The sequence below is a fragment of the Vanellus vanellus genome (assembly GCF_965231255.1).
Source record: "Vanellus vanellus genome assembly, chromosome: 8".
In the NCBI taxonomy this organism is placed as follows: Eukaryota; Metazoa; Chordata; class Aves; order Charadriiformes; family Charadriidae; genus Vanellus; species Vanellus vanellus.
Window position 1 is genome coordinate 30,235,400 of NC_138913.1, and position 18,361 is coordinate 30,253,760.

At 43.8% G+C, this 18,361-nt stretch overlaps 1 protein-coding gene across 4 annotated transcripts; it reads right to left on the reverse strand.

Moving 5' to 3' along the window:
* Nucleotides 1–1,291: 1,291 nt before the first annotated feature.
* Nucleotides 1,292–17,871, reverse strand: PPP1R7 (protein phosphatase 1 regulatory subunit 7). 4 transcript variants are annotated; one of them, XM_082487418.1, is made up of 11 exons: nucleotides 17,807–17,865; nucleotides 17,039–17,116; nucleotides 16,763–16,870; nucleotides 12,423–12,478; nucleotides 11,377–11,442; nucleotides 10,615–10,745; nucleotides 9,571–9,733; nucleotides 6,018–6,134; nucleotides 4,924–5,028; nucleotides 4,264–4,350; nucleotides 1,292–1,695 (listed from the first exon to the last, which is right to left on the reverse strand). In XM_082487418.1, the coding sequence occupies exons 2-11, from the start codon at nucleotides 17,079–17,081 to the stop codon at nucleotides 1,519–1,521; spliced, it is 1,053 nt and encodes a 350-aa protein (XP_082343544.1). In that variant the 5' UTR covers nucleotides 17,082–17,116; nucleotides 17,807–17,865; the 3' UTR covers nucleotides 1,292–1,518. The 4 variants fall into 4 exon arrangements, with proteins under 4 accessions (XP_082343544.1, XP_082343542.1, XP_082343545.1 ...); XM_082487416.1 differs by having other exon boundaries at nucleotides 16,748–16,870; XM_082487419.1 differs by lacking the exon at nucleotides 17,039–17,116 and having other exon boundaries at nucleotides 17,807–17,871.
* Between the last annotated feature and the right edge of the window lie 490 nt (nucleotides 17,872–18,361).

An 18,361-nucleotide genomic window follows, 5' to 3' on the forward strand; every position in this document is an offset into this window, starting at 1 on the left:
AGATGATTCTGTGATTCTATGAAGTCATACTAAATCAATGGCTCCCTCTAGAGTAGGTCCACTCATTTTCAGTAAAAGTCAGAATGTCCAGCTTCACTTCAGACAATAGACCACTGAGGAGCTGCAGGCCACATCCATCACTCTATTGTGGAAGGGATGTGGAAGCAGCCTCAGCTTCAGCCTGGGAAGGAGAAGCAATACACCTCCGCATCTGCTGTACTTTGCTCTGACAAATCCAGGGACATCAGGAAGTGAATGAAGCCACAACCGTAAATAAATACCCAGTAAGCCTGAACTAAGAGCCCTCACCTCCTCAAGCTGAATCTGTTGACCCTCTTGCCTCACTCCTTTCAACCTCTTCTCCAGTTCCCAACACAGTCTGCAGCACTACATTTAAACACAGCAGGTCTGTGGAGCAAGGTAGCTCATCCAGGCACGTACATCCTCACACTGCTTTGATACCTCACAGTATTTGCCCTCAGTCATGAGTCATAAATGGTTTGGGTGGGAACCTTAAACACCATCCAGTTCCACCCCCCTGCCATGGGCAGGGCTGCCTCCCAGCCTCATCCAACCTGGCCTTGAACACCTCCAGGGATGGGGCAGCCTCAGCTTCTCTGGTCAACCTCAGTGTCTCTGGGCAACCTGGGCCAGGGGCTCACCACCCTCACAGTAAAAAATTTCTTCCTAATATCTAATCTAAATCCCCCCTCTTTCAGTGTAAAACTGTTCCCCTCATCCTATGGCTCCACTCCCTGATCAGGAGCCCCTCCCCAGCTCTCCTGGAGCCCCTTTAGGAATTGGAAGGGGCTCTGAGGTCTCCCCAGAGCCCTCTCTTCTCCAGGCTGAACAACCCTGTCCTCAGAGCAGAGGGGCTCCAGCCCACACAGCATCCCCATGGCCTCCTCTGGCCCCACTCCAACAGGTCCACATCCTTCTTGTGCTGAGCTTTGGAGGCGATGTAGGTGTATTAAAACAAAAAACAACAAATTGCTACAGAAAGACTAACCTTTCCCCCCACCCCCACGTTTTACAAGATGTTCAGCACCGACTCACACCCAATAACCTGGATGGCCATCTCAATGAGATTCTTCCGCATGTCAGCACTGTCACCATCTTTTCACATTTTTACAGACTGCTGTTGAGCGTGGAACTGCAAGCGATGTTTGCAAGGATCTTACCTGGAGGTGCGTCACAGAGTCAAGGAATGTCAGCAAGTGGCTCTAGTCTGTCGGCAAACACTTTCTGGCAAAACCTCCCCCATAAATAACAGACACAGGGCACAAGGAAGTCTCTTGTGTTAAGATTTAATAATAATAATAATAATAACAACAACATTTCAAAAACAATGAGTGCATTGTACACAAGATCTGGTATTCAGTGCTTTTTATTGACCATTTGCTCTGCCAGTGTCAGTGTACTGGAGACCTGGGGAGTGGTAAGTGGATAAAAAAACCCAGTTGGGACATTTCTCCAAGGAGGGCGGGGGTGGTGGGGCAGGGGGAGGCAGCAGGAGGTTCAGAATCGAACAAACGTGGCATCAATCTGCCGGACAGTTGGGAGGGCCAGCATGATTTTGCGCCGGTACTGGGGATCCTTCTGCAAAGGGTTTCGCTCCAGATACACAGTTTCCAAGTTCTTCGCTCCTTTCAGCTCATCCAGGTCGCTCCAGCTCTCGACGAGATTATCGTTCATCTGCAGAGTACATACAGGCACGCTCACACAAACAGATACTCCCAAGCTAGGCCTGGTTCGCAGCAACCTCACCACACCAATGCTGCTCAGGAGGGTTACTCCTACCCAGGGGCAGCAACGCTGTACAGTCTTCATGCACATGTAAGACCACTCTGTCTACATGATCCTTCTCCCCCTGGAATCTCCGAGATGTGCTTTCCTCTCTCACTCCAGGCCTCGCTAACCACCTCCAGCTTCCCCACGCTGTGCCAGGTTGCCAGTCAAATGCTCTACCCTTCAGAGAGCATACCCAGTCCATCCAGTGTGCTGGGAAAGACCCAGCAAGACCTCAAGACAGTCTCTTTATACAGTGTCCCACTGTTCAATGTCCCAGCCCGTACACTGTTCATGTAAGGGCTGGAAATCTTTATGTCAAGATTTTCTTCCACTGTGACAACTATCTTTGCTTTCATGAGTTCCCAAGAAACATTAAAAAAAGTCCCAAACTGATGTGAGAAGTGACATTTTTCCTCTCCCCTTTACATCACTTCCCCACAAAAACTGCTTCTGCCCTCTGGAGAAAGTGCCACGCTCTCCGATTCAGGTTCTCCTCCTGCCAGCCCAGGAGCTGCCTTTGCAGCTGGCACTGCAAAGGAATTCCCATGCAAGGGAGTGAACAATTCAAATGCCTGGCAAGGACACCAAGTGCGCAAGGTTGGACATGCTGTCCAACCCAGAGAATCATAGAATGGTTTAGGTTGGAAGGAACCTTAAACACCACCTCATTCCAACCCCCCTGCCCTGGTCAGGGACACCTCCCCCCAGCCCAGGTTGCTCCAAGCCCTGTCCAACCTGGCCTTGAACACCTCCAGGGATGGGGCAGCCATATCTTCTCTGGGCAACCTGCGCCAGGGGCTCACCACCCGCAGAGGAAAGAATTTCTTCCTCATATCTCATTTAAATCTCCCCTCTGTCAGTTTGAAGCCGTTCCCCCTCATCCTATCACTACATGCCCTTGTACAAAGTCCCTCTCCAACTTTCCTGTATGCGCCCTTCAGCATTATTTCAGCCAAGTCACATGGCCTTTGGATCTCTTAGTCTTTCCACTGGGAAGGTGGTACTGGGAAACTGTTAGAAGACTCCCACAGTATCTAGGGTTTGAAATTCTGCTTCCTTAAGGTGTTAAAGGACTTTGTTATGTGGTTTCAGCTCTACAGTCAGTAAAAAAAAAAATGTAAGTTAGTAGATGCAACACTTGTTCACATCAAAGAAAATTCTGTCCTGCTCTTTATCAAAAAGCACATCACCTTTTTTTAAAAAAGAGCATTAAAGTGGAAAAACGTCAGGAGGGCGTTATCTGGGTTCAGCTAACAGATCTTGGCCAATGCTCTGCTTCAACAAAGGACTCTTTAAACACACAAATCTTTTTGCAAAGGAAGTCCAATGAGTTTAGGATCTTCCCTTTACTTTCTGGAAAACAAGTGGAAACAGCTGTGCAACGCCGCCTTCTCTATGCAGAGCAACAGCAAAGAGGAAGACTGGAGGAAATTGCAAAGGTTGATGACAGGTCCCAAGCCAGCCACACTGCGCTGTTTCATTTTTACCGCCCAAAAGATGTCACGGTAAACGGGCTTCTCAGCTCCTGTTATTTAAAGAGTTCCTTACGGCATAGGCACGGCCAGATAACGTCACTGCTAAGCCACGCTGCAAGATGAGGAAAACAGGCCAAGTAGCCCGGACTCCAGGCTCTACCTTGATTTCATTTGCAGCTACTTTCCACTCCTTTTATCTCAGCCTCTGCCCAAGAGTTGAAATAACTGAACTCCAAACAACAGCCATTAAGCAGCACAACTCTTATTCTCAGCCTTGACAGGCAGAAATTCTGTAAGAGCTACAGCACATGCCTGAACACCTGCTGCATTTCCCTCCCCCCCCCAAACGCGAGCAGATTTGTACACAGCTCCCAAATACAGCAGAGTACTGATGTTTCAGGATGGGGTGTCTCTGCGTATTCCCTGACCAAACTTATGAATGACAAAGGGATTTGCTATTTAGGCTGCCAGAAACAAACATAAGCAACCCTAAACAGTTACCTGCCTCACAGAAATGGAAGTAAACCAGAACAGTTTAATTTCCTTCATATTTATAACGACATGAACAGTATTGACTCTGCTCTGAACAGGCAGTTTGCTCCAGCACAGTGGTGAGACTGGATCAAGCTCCCCCCATTACACCGTCATGCCCACTTAGAGAAAGATGAGATGGGCAAAAATAGGACACAGTTGGGCTGTTTCATAACCATCACAAGCATGAAAGGAGGGCCTATCTCCTGGGTAGAGACAGGTTCGTTACCAGTAAGCAAAGCCCTGCAAAGATTATTTTATTTTTTAAGCTCAACTCTTTCCTTAGGGGAAACCATCATATCTACGCTATCCATGCAGACCGTCAAGATCTTAAAGCTGGTCACCAGAACAAGAAGAGTTTACTCCAAGACACACACGTACACCACCCTCCCACTGCTCCCCACCAGAAGAGTTTCTTTCACCATCGTACAGACATTTTCCAGGAGCAACCCCCACCTGCGCTTACCCAGAATTCCTGCAGCTCTGTTAAGTGACTGATATTTTCAATCTTCTTGATTCTGTTGGATGCAATGTCCAGCATTGTGAGTTTGTTCTAGACAAGCAAACACAAAAACATTAGACAGGATTTCCTTTCCTCTTCTCCCTCCCGCTTTTTGCGGGCCCAGAGATGGAAACTGTCAGAAGCAAGACACATTATTGCCAGCTGCTTACACACAGCACAAGAACTCTCACTGCCTAAATATAGCACGGAAAAACGTTTTTAATTAAACTGGGTTACTGACACCCCAAGAAGCCATGTGACAAAAATGAAAGCAATTACTGCCCAATGGCAACTGTCAGCCAGGGGCTCCTAAAAAGTGAGCTTTCCTTGTGGTACACTAAGAGGAGGAATCCATTAAAAATCAGATTGTAAGTGTCCTCTTGAGAAGGAGAGCTGACTGAACGAACTTTTTGCAGCTGGCAACTCAACAGCTTTAGAAAAGGCTTTTTTTTTTTTTTTTCCCTGCCTTTCACACAGCCAACTAAGTTCCAGATTGTCTGTGCTCTCTGACAATGGCATCTACTGTTGGGTGAGAGTGAAAACGCTACAGGCTTCTGTAACTTGTGCTTCCCCTTCCCAGGTCACAAAAACCAATTCTACTCCAGAAGATTTGGAGGAGCTCACATTGTTCTCCAGTCCCTCGATGACTTCGATGCCATTGTGGCTGAGGTACAACTCTCGCAAATTCACCAAGCTCTGCAGTCCCTCAATCTTGGTCAGACGGTTATTCTGAAAGTGTAACAGCAGTTTAAGTCCACTCTAAACAAACCAAAACCCAAGCGAGTCACTGGAGAAAAAGCATTTCTCTGAAGTGTGGACGGGAAGGGGAAACAGTCTGTTTGGGTCCACACTGATCTCATGAGCTCAGCTCGTTTGATCTCTGTACCACAAATGCACAAAGAAGTTCCACAGGAGCCAAAGTCTCAAAGTTTACAAGAAGCAGACTCTGACTTTCCCATCAAAAGTTGTAGCCTGAAAGTTTTCCACATGGTGTCTTTAGAAACAACAGGCCTATGCATTAGTAGCGTGCATTCTGTAGGTCTTTTTAAATGGAATGGTCAGAAGGGAAGTTACAACACTTCAGTCCCAACACTCTGCTGTACCTAATTCTTTACTCCTACAGAATAATGACACAAACAGGTACTACAACACGTAGCGAGTACACCTTCCTTACTAGCAGCTGTAAGAGACATTAGACTGCACAGCATTGTCACACGGATGAGGAGGAGACTCAATGAAAGAAATTAGCTGAGTATCTTTTATTCCACCTTTGAAAAAGGAAGAAACTTTCCACACACTCGTTAAGGACAGACTTCATTTAGCACAGACTTGTTCATATTTCTTCCCTCTTCAGCAAGACAGTAGTGACACCGAGTCCACTGCCACTATAACGACTTACCTGGTGCAACTCATTTGATGTTATTGCAATATATTACGAAACAGTATTTCAGGAAGGAAATGGGGGATAACACTCATTGCCTGCTCTCTCTTTCATAAAAATCAAACATTTGTTTTATCATTTAATCAGTGTCTGTCAATCTCATTTAGTACGAAAGGATGAGAAAAAACAGCACAGAGAATATCACACCTTCTTGCAGTAGAGGAGTTTGAGTCAAACCCTGAAGACCTGCTGAATCAGAAGAGCTCATCATAAATTACAAGGTGGTCCATGTAACCAAGGCTGCTCAAAACACAGCAGTACAAAGCAGAATCAATACCTGTATGCTGAGCACAGTCAGGTTTGTCAGCGCATCCAAGTTCTGGAGCTTGGTGATTTTATTCTTTCCAAGGAACAGACTGTCAAGATTAGCCAAGGTGTCAATGTTTTCAATTGCCTGCAAAATGCCCAAAGGAGACAGTGTTATTGCTGGGATGCAAACGCTCCGACCTGTACATGCGGCTGGCGTTTTATAGCCTTGACCCATGGAGCTGCACTCCTGAGAAACACAAGCCTGCCAAATCCACAACGCAAAGCGCGCACAAGGTACGCCCCGAGAGCAGAGTAGGGACTTTCTGCAGTGACAGCGAACCTCAGCCCATGTGACAGCTGGCTTGTGGCACTACTATTTTCTGATTTTCAGCAAGCATTACATCTCTTTGTCCCCGCTGTTGTCTCCACTGTCCAGGCAGCAAAAGCAGAAAATGAAAAGGTGCAGGGAGCACCAAAACTGACACTCCCTGAGCCACGAGGTGTATCCAGGAGATACTCATTTGTGAAGCATGAAAAATCTGTCACTAGTGAATGGAAAGAGAATCTGGGAGGAGAAAATACAATTTGCAAATTTAGTCCTGACCATCAGTGACTGCATAACATGGTCAGAGGCATGCTGTTTAGCTTCTCTGCACAACAGTTGCTCTGACAGAAGCAAGGTTAACTGTCTCATGGGTGTATGTGTTAATTTAACTACTGACTATATATTCATGCTACTGGCAGAACACACACATACCAAGTGATGTATATATTTTAAATATACACGCTACTGGCAGGACATAAACACTATACCAGTTTAAGTCCTGAGCTTAGCCTTCAGTGGGAGAAAATAAGGATCCCTGTGAGGCATCAAGAAGAACCATGTTCTTTATTTACAGAAATAAAGAATGGTTCTCTTCCTTAAGGGGCACCAGAAAGCACAAACAGAAGAGAGAAAAAAGGACAAGAAAAGGGGAAAAAGGTGGGCTTAAAAAAGGCTCCTGTAAACAGAAAGAAAGAAAACAATTTTTTTTTTTTTGCACGGGAAAGTCTCTCAATTCAAAAAAAAGCGCTGTTAGAAGAGACAAGAATCTTAAAAACAGACTTCACCTCACAGCAGAACAGTAATATGGATACAGAAGCACACACAGCTGTGCATCTGTGCTCAAGTACCTTGTGACATCTCAGCTTTTCCACATCCTTCCAGCCTGCAAGAGTTTCAAGGACTAGTAGTGCTGGTGAGACAGTCCTAGCACCACTTAGATTACTTTGTGTGTGTGTGTGCACGTTTACCTGTGTGTGTATGAACGAAGGAAGAGGAAGATGGACACAGACGCACACACTATGTGTTCATCAATACATTCTGGGAAGGAAAGAAGCTCTTCAAGCTCTATCCCACAATTGCCAACAGATTCAACATTAGGTGTTTAGCAGCTCAGATTGGGGTTCACCCTTCTTCTAGCCTGTGGACTTACTACCCCTGTTTTGATCTAGCAAGAAAATGACAGATTTGGGCAGCTACCCCAGCCCTGAGGAGGAAATACTCGTGACTCTCAGGATACTGATAAGAAAGAATCAGGACAAAAATGCTACTTAAAGCTATGAAAAAGCCACACTTAAGAGAGTATCAAACAGATGGACACAAGGGGAGAAAAACCTAAGGAACAAGTAAAGAAGTGCCTGCCGTACAGTTGCCTCAGTCCAGCTTTGGAAAAAAACCCCATGAAATGCATCAGCTCAAGCACAAAGTTCTGCTTCCCCACCATTCACACAAAAGGAAGACAACAACAAGTGCTTAGTACGTCATGACGCACTCTGAAAGGTCAGAGTGTGCTGCAAAACGACTAAGACAGCATTACTGCAGAAGCTTTAACACACAGGGGATGGGTATGTCAGGCCTCTCAAGAGCCAAGAACGCTGCCTGAACAGACAGCCCATGTAAAGCACATAGCCAGCCCACCCTGCCAATAGAAAACTATTAAAAGAGTTCTAGGTGTCCCCAAATAACACGAGATGTATTTCTTCATGCCTAGCCTAGGCACAGGTTACTCACTCCAGTAAAGCAATTAGAAGCATACAGCAGTGCTGTTTGAAGAAGCCAAAATAGAATTAACAGATGAACAGAAAAAATGCTAAAAGTAAAGTAATGTAAGAAGCTCGTGTTACCCATACAGTAATAACAAAACAACCAAAAAATGAAAGTTAATATGCTCAGGCTCAACAGTGAGGAAACACACATAAAATACACCTAACCTAATTGTTTAAAAGATATTCTTTGGCTTGACAACACTGGTGACAATGTACCGCCTAAGTATCAATTCAGAAACCTACCTGGATTTTTTTTTTTTTTTCCCCAGAAGGTAATGATGCTTACATATGGAATACAGTAGTTTTGCTTAACCCAGCTTTTGAAATCAGTGAGGTTACCTTACTGAAATCAGTAAGGATCAGTGTGCTTCACCTGTTACGTTTCTGAGTAAAGGAAAGTGCATCTCTCTAACGCACGTTCCCCCAACCTATGCAAACCCTAAGGTGATCTGATCACATAAGCGATCAGGTCAATGTTCTCACACTCTAGGTTTATTTCCATAAATAATTTACTTTTCAAAGTAGAAATTCATTTGGATGGAAAGGAATTTAGTCCAGTTTAGTTTTAGGAGCAAAATAAAAGTTTCCAGTTCATAAAAGCAGCACACATTTCTGCCTTAAAAGACTGTTTATAATAGCTGAAGTTTCCCTCTTTTCTAGCAGAAGTGTGCTTCCACAAGGCTTGAAATGCAGAGGACAAACGGTTCTTTTCCTAATTTGCTCTTTCAGCATAACAAGTAGTTTTTCAGAGATTGTGAATGGGGAACAGCAACTTAAGCAATTTTCAGGTTGAAATGCACTCATCTGTCACAAGTATTTTCTAAAGCCTATGTAATTGAAAAAGGTTCTAAAAAGTTAATAGTTAATTTAATGTCTCCTTAAAGACAGGAGAGTCTACTCAGAACTGCTTCCTTTTAAGTGGCACAGATTTTACATTACCTAAATCGAAAAAGTCACAAACTGCACAATAAAAAAAACCCACAGTAATCAGCAGTACAGTACCAGGTTTTTGAGGTATTTCAGAGGAAAGCCCCAAGAAAATCTTTTTCCTGAGTGAGACTAGCCTGCTTACGTCAGTCATTAATTACACATATAAATCAAACTAGAATTAAATTTGCATTCGATAGGTTTTTTTCGAAACAGTGCCAGCCTCTAGGAAGGTAAGAGAAAACAGTAATTGCTAGTTTTGATAGGCTTGGCTCTCTAGCAGGAGGAAACCATCATCTGCAAAAGGCAACACACAGGGGATGCATGAGTTCATTCAAGAGAAATTCTCTTATATAGTAATAGTAATTTAGTAGCCAGGCACTACATGCATACATAATTAAAGGATCCCACATGCGCAGCAAATAAGCAATTACATATTAAATGACTGGAACAATAAAAAGAACAAAATTGCAAGTAAAAGTCAACGAAGTGTGTTTTCAGAAAAGGCTGATCCCAAGCCAAAGAGATCAAAACTCTCCAGCTAACATCTTGTAGAGCAAGCCTACCCGAATTCGATTGGATCCCAACTCTAACATCTGTAGCATCTGCAAGTTGCTCAAATTCTCAATTTTGCTGATTTTATTGTTGACAAGGAAAAGTTTTTTAAGTTGGGTAAGCCGATCTAGTCCTTCAATGTGTCGCAGAACGTTAAAGGAGATGTCCAGGATCCTGAGGTAAAACAAAACAAAGGTCTCTTCAGTCCCTCAGTCATGGATGACTCTGGAAGAGGCACTTGTAAATTGGTGGGGAACCTCACTATCTGCAGAGATCAAGCACTTTGCTAGGCCTTGAATCTAGAGTCATAAGCATAATTTCTTTTTATCAAAAATGACAATAAATATAACTTTCAAAATACTTTTATAGTGTGTCAGAGGAAAAAAAAAAAAAATCCTGCAGAAGATGGCCATCATTTTGTCCAGCCGTGGAGCTACCACCGTGGGAGGAAGTCAGTCTTCAGTTCTACATATTCCTTGGGAAAGGTACGTGCCTACAAGATCTGCCTCTGACAGGACAACGTCAAAGCTTCCCATCAGCATGAAGCAGTTAAGACTGTGGGAAGTAGGTCAGTCATCCTCACCCCCATGAGAACAGTGTTGTAATGTACCTCTACAGAGATCACAGACAAGTGCAGGAACTGGGAAGAGCACTACTTCCCTAACACCGCCCCCAAAAAAGTCCTAATCTCAACTGAAATCTCTTGTCATTTTCTGCAGGAATAAAAGACGTTATATGGAGCTCTCGCTGCCAAGAGCAAGGGGTGCCTGAGCGCTTCCACACTCACAGAGAAGCTGCAACCACCGATCATTCTCACTGCTTTATACAACACACATTTCATTTCCAGTTTACTACCCCTGGTGAGCTTCAAGATTATGAAACTAATTTACTCCACAGGTGAAATACCAATGGAGAATAAATATTATCCTTCACAGAGCACCCAAATGAATCATGAGAAAGGCCTGGGTGATACATACTGGAGTAAGTACAGTGTGAGTAACCCAGTGAGCGGTAAACCACCCCCAACCTAATGCTGATGATTCCCCTGGACTCACTCAAGTTCCACTAGAGACTCCAAGTTCTCAATCTTCCGAATTTGATTGTCGTAGAGATCCAGTTCCCGCAAGGTCTGCAATTGCTCCAGGTTCTCAATGTGCTTAATCAAATTCTGACGGAGACAGAGAGTCTAATAGTTGGGGAAAAGTTTAAAAACAAACAGGAAAACTGATATGAATGACAGCATGTAATGCCATTTGGCATACAGACAATAAGGTTGGGGTTTTTTTTTTCCCCCATTGGGTTTTGTTGGGTTTGTTTTTTAGGTTTTTTTGTTTGTTTGTTTTTTTAAAGAATCTTTTCTTGTTTTATTCCAACTCTACAGAAACAAATCTTTTTACTGCAAAGATGGTCAGAAACTAGAACAGCAGCCCAGAGAGGCTATGTAATCTCCATCCTTGGGAACTCTCAGGAGCTTGACTGGAGAAGGCCTTAAGCAACATACTCTAATTGGCCCTGCTTTGAGCAGGGGTTTACTAAAAACCTACAAAGGCCCTTTCCAATCGATGCTATTCTGTGTTAAGCCTGCTGTGCAAGTACAGAACCTACCTTTTAGGATGTGCGTTGTCTCTCATCCACTTCCAAAACCAACTTGCGAAACCCCAGGAACTTTCTTACTACTTGACAAATGGGTAACCACTACCTCCTTCAGTTAAACATGAAGTGTAAACATTAGGATCTCAGCCAAAGAGACTTCTCTATCTGTCCTCTTATAGGTTAGGTATACAAAATCTCCAGTTCCAATTCCTTAGGGTTATTACCTTCACTTTCTTAAGCACCTCAAATCCTTCAATCTTCCCAATTCGGAAATGGTTCAAGTCAACATCCTGAAAAAGAAATAGAGGGATTCAGCAGTTGTTTCAAAACACTCTTCAAAGATCAACCTGGTACTTGTTCTAAGGAAAAGTATAGTCTTACAACATGTGCAGTTCACTAAAACTTCCCCTCAAAGAGCCTGTGAAAATTGGGTTTGGCACATGATTTTACCACCACAGGTGAAGCATGTGCCCTAAGCTTGTCAACTGCAAACACAGTATCTGCAAAAAAGGCAACAGCCCTTTCCTGAGTCTGCGCACTGTTTTGCCAAAATCAGAAATCTTTTGCAGTAAATTCTGAATTTACTGAGGCAAATTCTGCTGTCTAGCATGAATAAAGCATTGCATAAAATTCTCTTACCCACTTTGCTAAGGCTTAACTGGAACACACCCACCTTGCTATTTCCAGTTCCAGGCCTCAGATGAACAAGAACCATTGATAGTTCAAATAATCTGGTGGTTCTGTGAACACCAACTCTGTTAACAATCAGCTGATCCATTTCACATCTGTGCTGTCCAGCCCCAGATGTCCCAGTTTTGCAGGGCAGTCAATGAGAAATAGAGCACTTCACCACCCAAGCTCAAAAGCTCTCCAGCTGACAGGCTCATGAGGCTGCCGATGCCAAGGCACAAGGCTGGTTAAGTAGCTGTGCCTATTACAGATCATGGGTCTGACAGCAGCAATCACTCCATTAAAAATATTCTCACAAAAGCTCGCAGCCTGTCAATAACGCTTGCAGCACAGCCCCGCTTTCAGTGCCTCCGTGCCCAGTTTAAAATTCTAAATTACTAACAGAATGTTTCAGCTACTGATCAAGAATAAAACACCTCTACTTCTAGTTTGAAAGCTCTGAATCAGTTCCGGGGAAGATCACGACAGCCAGCACCTTCAGAAGAATTAGATCTTTTAACCAGGTTTCAATACTTGCCTTTGCCTCCCTTTTCCTCTCTACTGTATAAAGCCCATAAGGAGAAAAAAAATCTGCCTTTACCTCAGCTTCTGGGTCCAGGCTAATTGTCTCCATGTCCACTGGTGTCTCTGCTTCTCCTGCAGGAGAAACAAATCCATTAAACTTCTGATACCTGACAGCTAACGGCAAGATAACAATGGGTAACATCTGGAGAGACAAAGGGAGTAAACACTCCTCAGAAGAAGACAAGACATGAGATGCACAGTTCAGATGTTCTGCTGCGTTAAAAATACACTTCACCTATTTGGCTTTCATCATGACACCTCGTTATGAAAAGAAACCAACGGAATTTCATGCCTGGATGCAAAAGACAGAAAGAACAGCACCTTCCTCAGACTGCCTCTGTGGCTGCTGAATAATGCTAGCTTAAGACTGATCTGGGCAGGATTCCTTTTCTTTACACTTAAGTCCATCATCCCCCTGAAGATACACCATCCAAAGCGTCTATGCTCCTCCGACAACTTAACATTGCCAAGAAGGAATCTAACGATAGTGCCAGGAATGACCAAGCATCTCGGCAATCCCATCCTTCCGCTTTTCTTCCATAAATATTGCCAGTTTATGTCAATGTTGTGCACACTTTGGCATGGATCTCCCTTCTTTTGTTTGGCTGAACTCACTGATATGCTAGAAAACCTTATCACGCAGCATACATTTTCTTGGGAAATGCCTTTATAGCTCTGGAAGACGGCCCAACATTTGCTGTGCTTCTTTGATAGCACAAGAGGGAGCAAAGTTTACTGGATAGATTCAAGCTGAATAATTCATGCCCCATTCCCATTTGCTGAAGACGGTGTCCTGGTTGCATCAATTTCCAATGAAGGTCTAATTTGACTTTGCCAAACAGACATACAACACGCAACCCCTTTCCACTTCATGGATGTACCTTCTGTATGTACTACCAAAAAAATCAAGGAACTTTGCAGTCAAATCCCAAAGGCTTTTGTGTTAACTCCTGCATTACTGTATGCAAGCACATCCCATTAACCCAAAACAGTGACTATTTTTATAGCCCAGCATACTTACAGCACCCTTATAAATACCAAATGTCTCCTATACTTAACAAGTGGTCTTCCTACTGATGCTTGGCACCGTAAGTAGTATTGTAAGGATGAACACTACACGCATTACATTTTTTAATACTGCCATCAAACTCCAAGGGTTTGATAGCTCCACGCACCATCATTTACCTTGCTGTATTTGGGTTACTGCTCTTGCCTGGGCATTCAAACAGGAAAGAGCACTAACTGAACCAACTCATGGCAGTTAAGACTGAAAAGCAATCCTCTGTCCCTCAGCTTTTAGTGTTCTTCACAGCATAAATTAGCAGGGAGCCCAAAGTATACTTTGAGGATGCAAAATGAGCTGGTAGGCTTGGTGACATTGAATGACAGTATAGAAATACCACCAAAACTGACATGCATACATACACCTGTCATCATTTTAGCAGTGGGCAACATTTGAATTTTCTTAAGTTTTCTTCCAGATCAGGAGTTACGCGCTTCAGCAGGGGAGTGCGATACCCTACCCTGCCGCTACCAAGGCTGCATCTCTGACCTATTTCTAGGGTGCAAACGGCTGCCAGCATAAAGTGCTCCAAGCCAAACAAGCAGCCTAGCTGAATTTACAGCCAACAGGAATGCAGCCCAAGTTTGGAACAACAGTTATTTCAGATATCACATAAAAAACCCAAACTGTTCCCCTTGTATTATGTTGTACTGGCAGTAAGTTAGTGCTCACAGCGAAGGGACTTCTCCTTTTGAGACTTTAAAGTTGTCCAAGAGTAAAGCCAGTCATGCACTCAGTAAAAAAAAAAATTCTTCAAGCAAGTAAAAAAAAAAAAATAAAATAAAATCACTCGACCTCGTTTAGCTGGCAGGCTTCTCTATAAAATTACATGTTTTATCACAGCACCCGTTACAGACCTTTTATACACATTTGGTTTTGGCAAGGTGTTAAGTACTCTGTTCTGGGATCTGTCAAAGCATAGCTGAGAGTGAAGGAACTTCATCAATACAAGAACATCCCCTCCTTGTATTTTTGTTGCGTGGCTTTGAGTAACCAAGTCCTGGTAGACCCAGTGTGGGGAAAAAAGCACACAAATCCGAAGGCGCAAAACCAAATCACATAGGATACGTGTATCGAATTCACTGAAATAAAAGCAATTTAGAACTGAACACAGACACAATAGCATTTATGTAATAGGGCCAATTCTCGTAAAGTTTATGTACTGCGTATAAAACACTCTCTGTATAGCAGTCTGAGTGAGATGTGTATACTGATAAATCAGTACTGGTATGAGAATATTAAAGTACATTTTCTCTCAAGAGAAAAAAAAACGGTTCTAGCAAATTTACAGTCCTATTAATTGTCAACCAACATTTCATTTACAAACCAAGTGGACATAAAACACCCTAAACTGACCCTTCTATGCAGTTGCTTTACAAACAGAACTGTAATTTCACTTTCATGCAGTAAGTATGCAAACAGCGCTTTAGTCCACAATTTTTAATGCAGCAGGTTTCTCAAGGGGAAAAAAACATTGCTCTGGCAGTGAAGTTACTTAAGCGAATTTTTGTGTAACCCATGCCTGTGAGCTACACAGCTTTGCAGATGTAGGAAAAAAATACGACATTCAGGAAACCCAAATTCCGCAGTACGGAACAGTAGTTACTGAGTTATGTAAGTACACAGTACCACAAGCATTTAAAGAACTAAAAGCCTAACTACACTTTTTAACTGCATATGCATGAAAAATATTATAAATAGCTAAGTTATAAGCTTTCTAGACAGAGGCGCTATTCCTCAGAGAATTAGCTAAATTATAAATTTGAAATTTCAGCTGCTTGAGCTCTTTCTATTTATGATCTTCTGTGAAAAATGTGGAAAACTCTTCATTTTCCTTCCAGCTGAGAAACTCAAAAGCTGGCTGCAGAAACTAACTCAAATGTTCCAAAATTATTCCTCTGCTTGGTTTCTGCCCTAGAAGTTTTCTGAATCTTTTGGATTCAGTTTGGAAGAAGAAAAAGTAACAATACAGTCATTACACTAAACGGTATCCAATGTAATTCAGCCACGAAAGCTGTGTCTTTTTCTTGCTTTCATTGGAATAAAAGTACATCCCTTGAAGTATTTTCTCTAATATTATAATTCCCAAGGGAACAACATACAAAAATTTAACCTCAAATGCACAGCTAAATTACATCAGCTGAATAAACACTCAGTGTTACATGCACGCAAAGGAAAACTGTGCCTGACTGATCTGCATCACGGTATTATTGATCATAGAGCACTCTGGAGGTACAAGTTGCTAGGTATGCTCTTACACTTTTACATCAACAATGAATTAATTAATTAATGAGTTAATTTATAGTTATGAGACGAGATTTAAGATTCCCACAATAATTTTCTAGTTTGGAAAATACTTTTGCAAATTCCAGCAGGCAAGGTTAAGATTAGGAGGGATCTGCAGTAGATACAGTCAAAAAGGATTAAAATTTGCTGCAGAATATTTGCTGTATTATTTCACTTCAATTTCCAGGCCAATAATCATCACATGAACATACCTACCGAAAGGATGCTATTACACCTCAGATTGTTAGCTAGCACCAAAAGCCCAGATAATATTGCCACACAGGGTTTTCAGAGATGGAGCTGCTCTGACAAATTCTATGCAAACTACTGAAAAGCAAACCCTTCCATCCAACACGCCCAGGCTTCAAGAAGTCTGTCAACATTTCTACCTAGTGTTCCAATACAAACAGTAAAAATAGTTGCGAAAGTTTAAAGTCAAGAGGATTCAAACAGATGTAATTTTGATATCTTGGAATTTTTAAATTAAAGAAAGAAAAAATGACGTCTTCAATCTGTCTAGAAATAGTTGTCTTCACCTTCCAAAGGAATCCGACAACTCTTTAGGTAAAAGAACTATTATATACACTAAAGCAGAATTCTGGGAAGCTGTTTCTGTTTATTTCTAACAAACATTTCCAGCATCTTTCCACCGAAATTTACTCCGTTTCCACATAAAAAGTACGAATGACGGTGTTTTGCTTTTTGATATTAAAGATTTCAAAGACAAATATGGATGGATGTATAAATAAATAAGAAAAAAACAAAGGTCTAGTATCAGTGGTTCCACAAAAAGAAGGTAAATTTTAGCACTGATAACACTATCATTTATTTTTATTTAAAGAAGTTTGCTCTAGGGCAGATTCACGTTGTTCACCAACATCGATACAACCATCACGCAGCCACAAGAAACATAAAGGACTGGTACAGGTATGCTACCGTACAGACTGGTAAGACAACACTTCCTAACATGATCATTTAGGTTGGCAAAGTACCTGTGGAGTTCTCACCATTCTGCTCATCTCTCAGGCTTTGCTGACTGAGGTCTGTTACTAAGCGAACTGCTTGCTTCTTCCCTTCTTCATCTCCAGACTCCTCCGACTCAATCCGCTTATCAACTGTGTAAGATACACAATAGCAGAATTAGGCTATTTTCAGCAGTGGGGTGGGGGGAAGAAGGAGCAGGCAGATATAATAACCAGGATTCACATATACCACTAATGCAGTTAGTAGAAATCCTAAGTTAACTAAATGAAAGGTTTAGTCTTAAATAAAAGGCCTCTTACCCCTTGTTTCTACTTTGATTTTGGATGCACTTTTTCCTCCCATCACATCTTCCTAAAACCAACAATCTGGGAAGAAGACTGGAGGAAAAAGGAAATTTCTTAGATCAATGAAGTGCAATTCCAAAGATTACGGAGATGGAATTAGAACTATTACATTTCAAAAGCTTTTAGAAAATAATAAAAAAAATCAGTATCATGTACACTAGTACCAATGACACAAAGAAGTGAAGGCATCAAAAATAAGTAAAAGATCCCTGAAGATAAAAGTAACCGTATCCCCAGCACAACCTGTGAGAGCCCTTCACCGTTTACCCAGACACAACTCTAGTGGCCACCTTGCCGCTGGGTACCTAAAGCTACTCCTCACCGCCCCCTCAGTATTTCCTCTCGTTCCACGGGGCGACAGAGAAAAAGCAATGCCATGCCAGGGAATTTCTTTCTTGTTATCTTTCATTTTTACTTCACGGTCATCTCAACAAACACACGTCTTCCACCTCTCGCAAGTGGAGCCCCCGGAGAAGGGGAAGGCATCACGCCATGCCCCAGGTAACACACACACCGCCCTCCCCGGCCTGCCCCGGCTCGGCGGTCAGCCAGGGCCCGGCTCCCCCCGAGCAATGGTCCTCGGGGTGGACACCCGTGGGCTGCCCGGCAGGGGAGGGAACCACAAGTCTCACCGCAGCCAGCTGGCAGCGGCCCTCGGGCCGTCCCGACCCCCCCCCCCCCCCCCAGCGGCCGCAGCCGTGCCGGCTCCCGGCAGACTCTCACCCTCCATCATCTCCTGCGGTCCCTCTCCGCTCTCCGCCGCCATATTGCTTCTCCTCCCACCGCCCCCTTCCGGAAACCGCCTCAACGGTCATCGCAGCCAATCAGAGCTCACGGCTGGGGAGGGGCCGCAGCCAATCAGCTCTGCAAGCCGCACGCCGAGAGGGGCGGGGCAGCACCTTGGCCACCGGCCACTTGTGCGCATGCGCTCTGCCCCGCAGCCTTCTGGGAGCTGTAGTTTCCCGCGGGCCGGACGGGCAGCGCCGGGCGCTGCTGCACCGATTGGAGACCCGCTGCCTCCCCGCCAGCCCCTCGGGGCTGAGGCGTTACGAGCTGCTTCCGGTCCTGTCGTTCCGCCTACAAATTTTTAGGAGGATGGCTGTCAGCCCGCGGATGGGCCACCCATCCCCGGAGCGGGGAGCCGGGCCGGGCCTGAGATCGGCGGCTCGAAGCAGAGCACGGCGTGTGGCGGCGGCGGAGGCGGCGGGGAAAGGAGAGGCCGGAGGCAGCCGCAGTTTTCCTGATGCCGGATCAGTTTTGCCTCTTCCCGCGCCGGCA

Excerpts from the sequence above, each read along its gene's own strand:
- PPP1R7 (XM_082487417.1), bottom strand. The coding sequence starts at position 17,849 with ATGGCGGCGGAGAGCGGAGAGGGACCGCAGGAGATGATGGAGG. Across the intron at positions 10,746-11,376 it reads AGGTGCTTAAGAAAGTGAAG|ACTCTCTGTCTCCGTCAGAA; the intron begins GTAATAACCCTA and ends CCCAACTATTAG. Across the intron at positions 1,696-4,263 it reads CAGAGCTGCAGGAATTCTGG|ATGAACGATAATCTCGTCGA; the intron begins GTAAGCGCAGGT and ends TGTACTCTGCAG.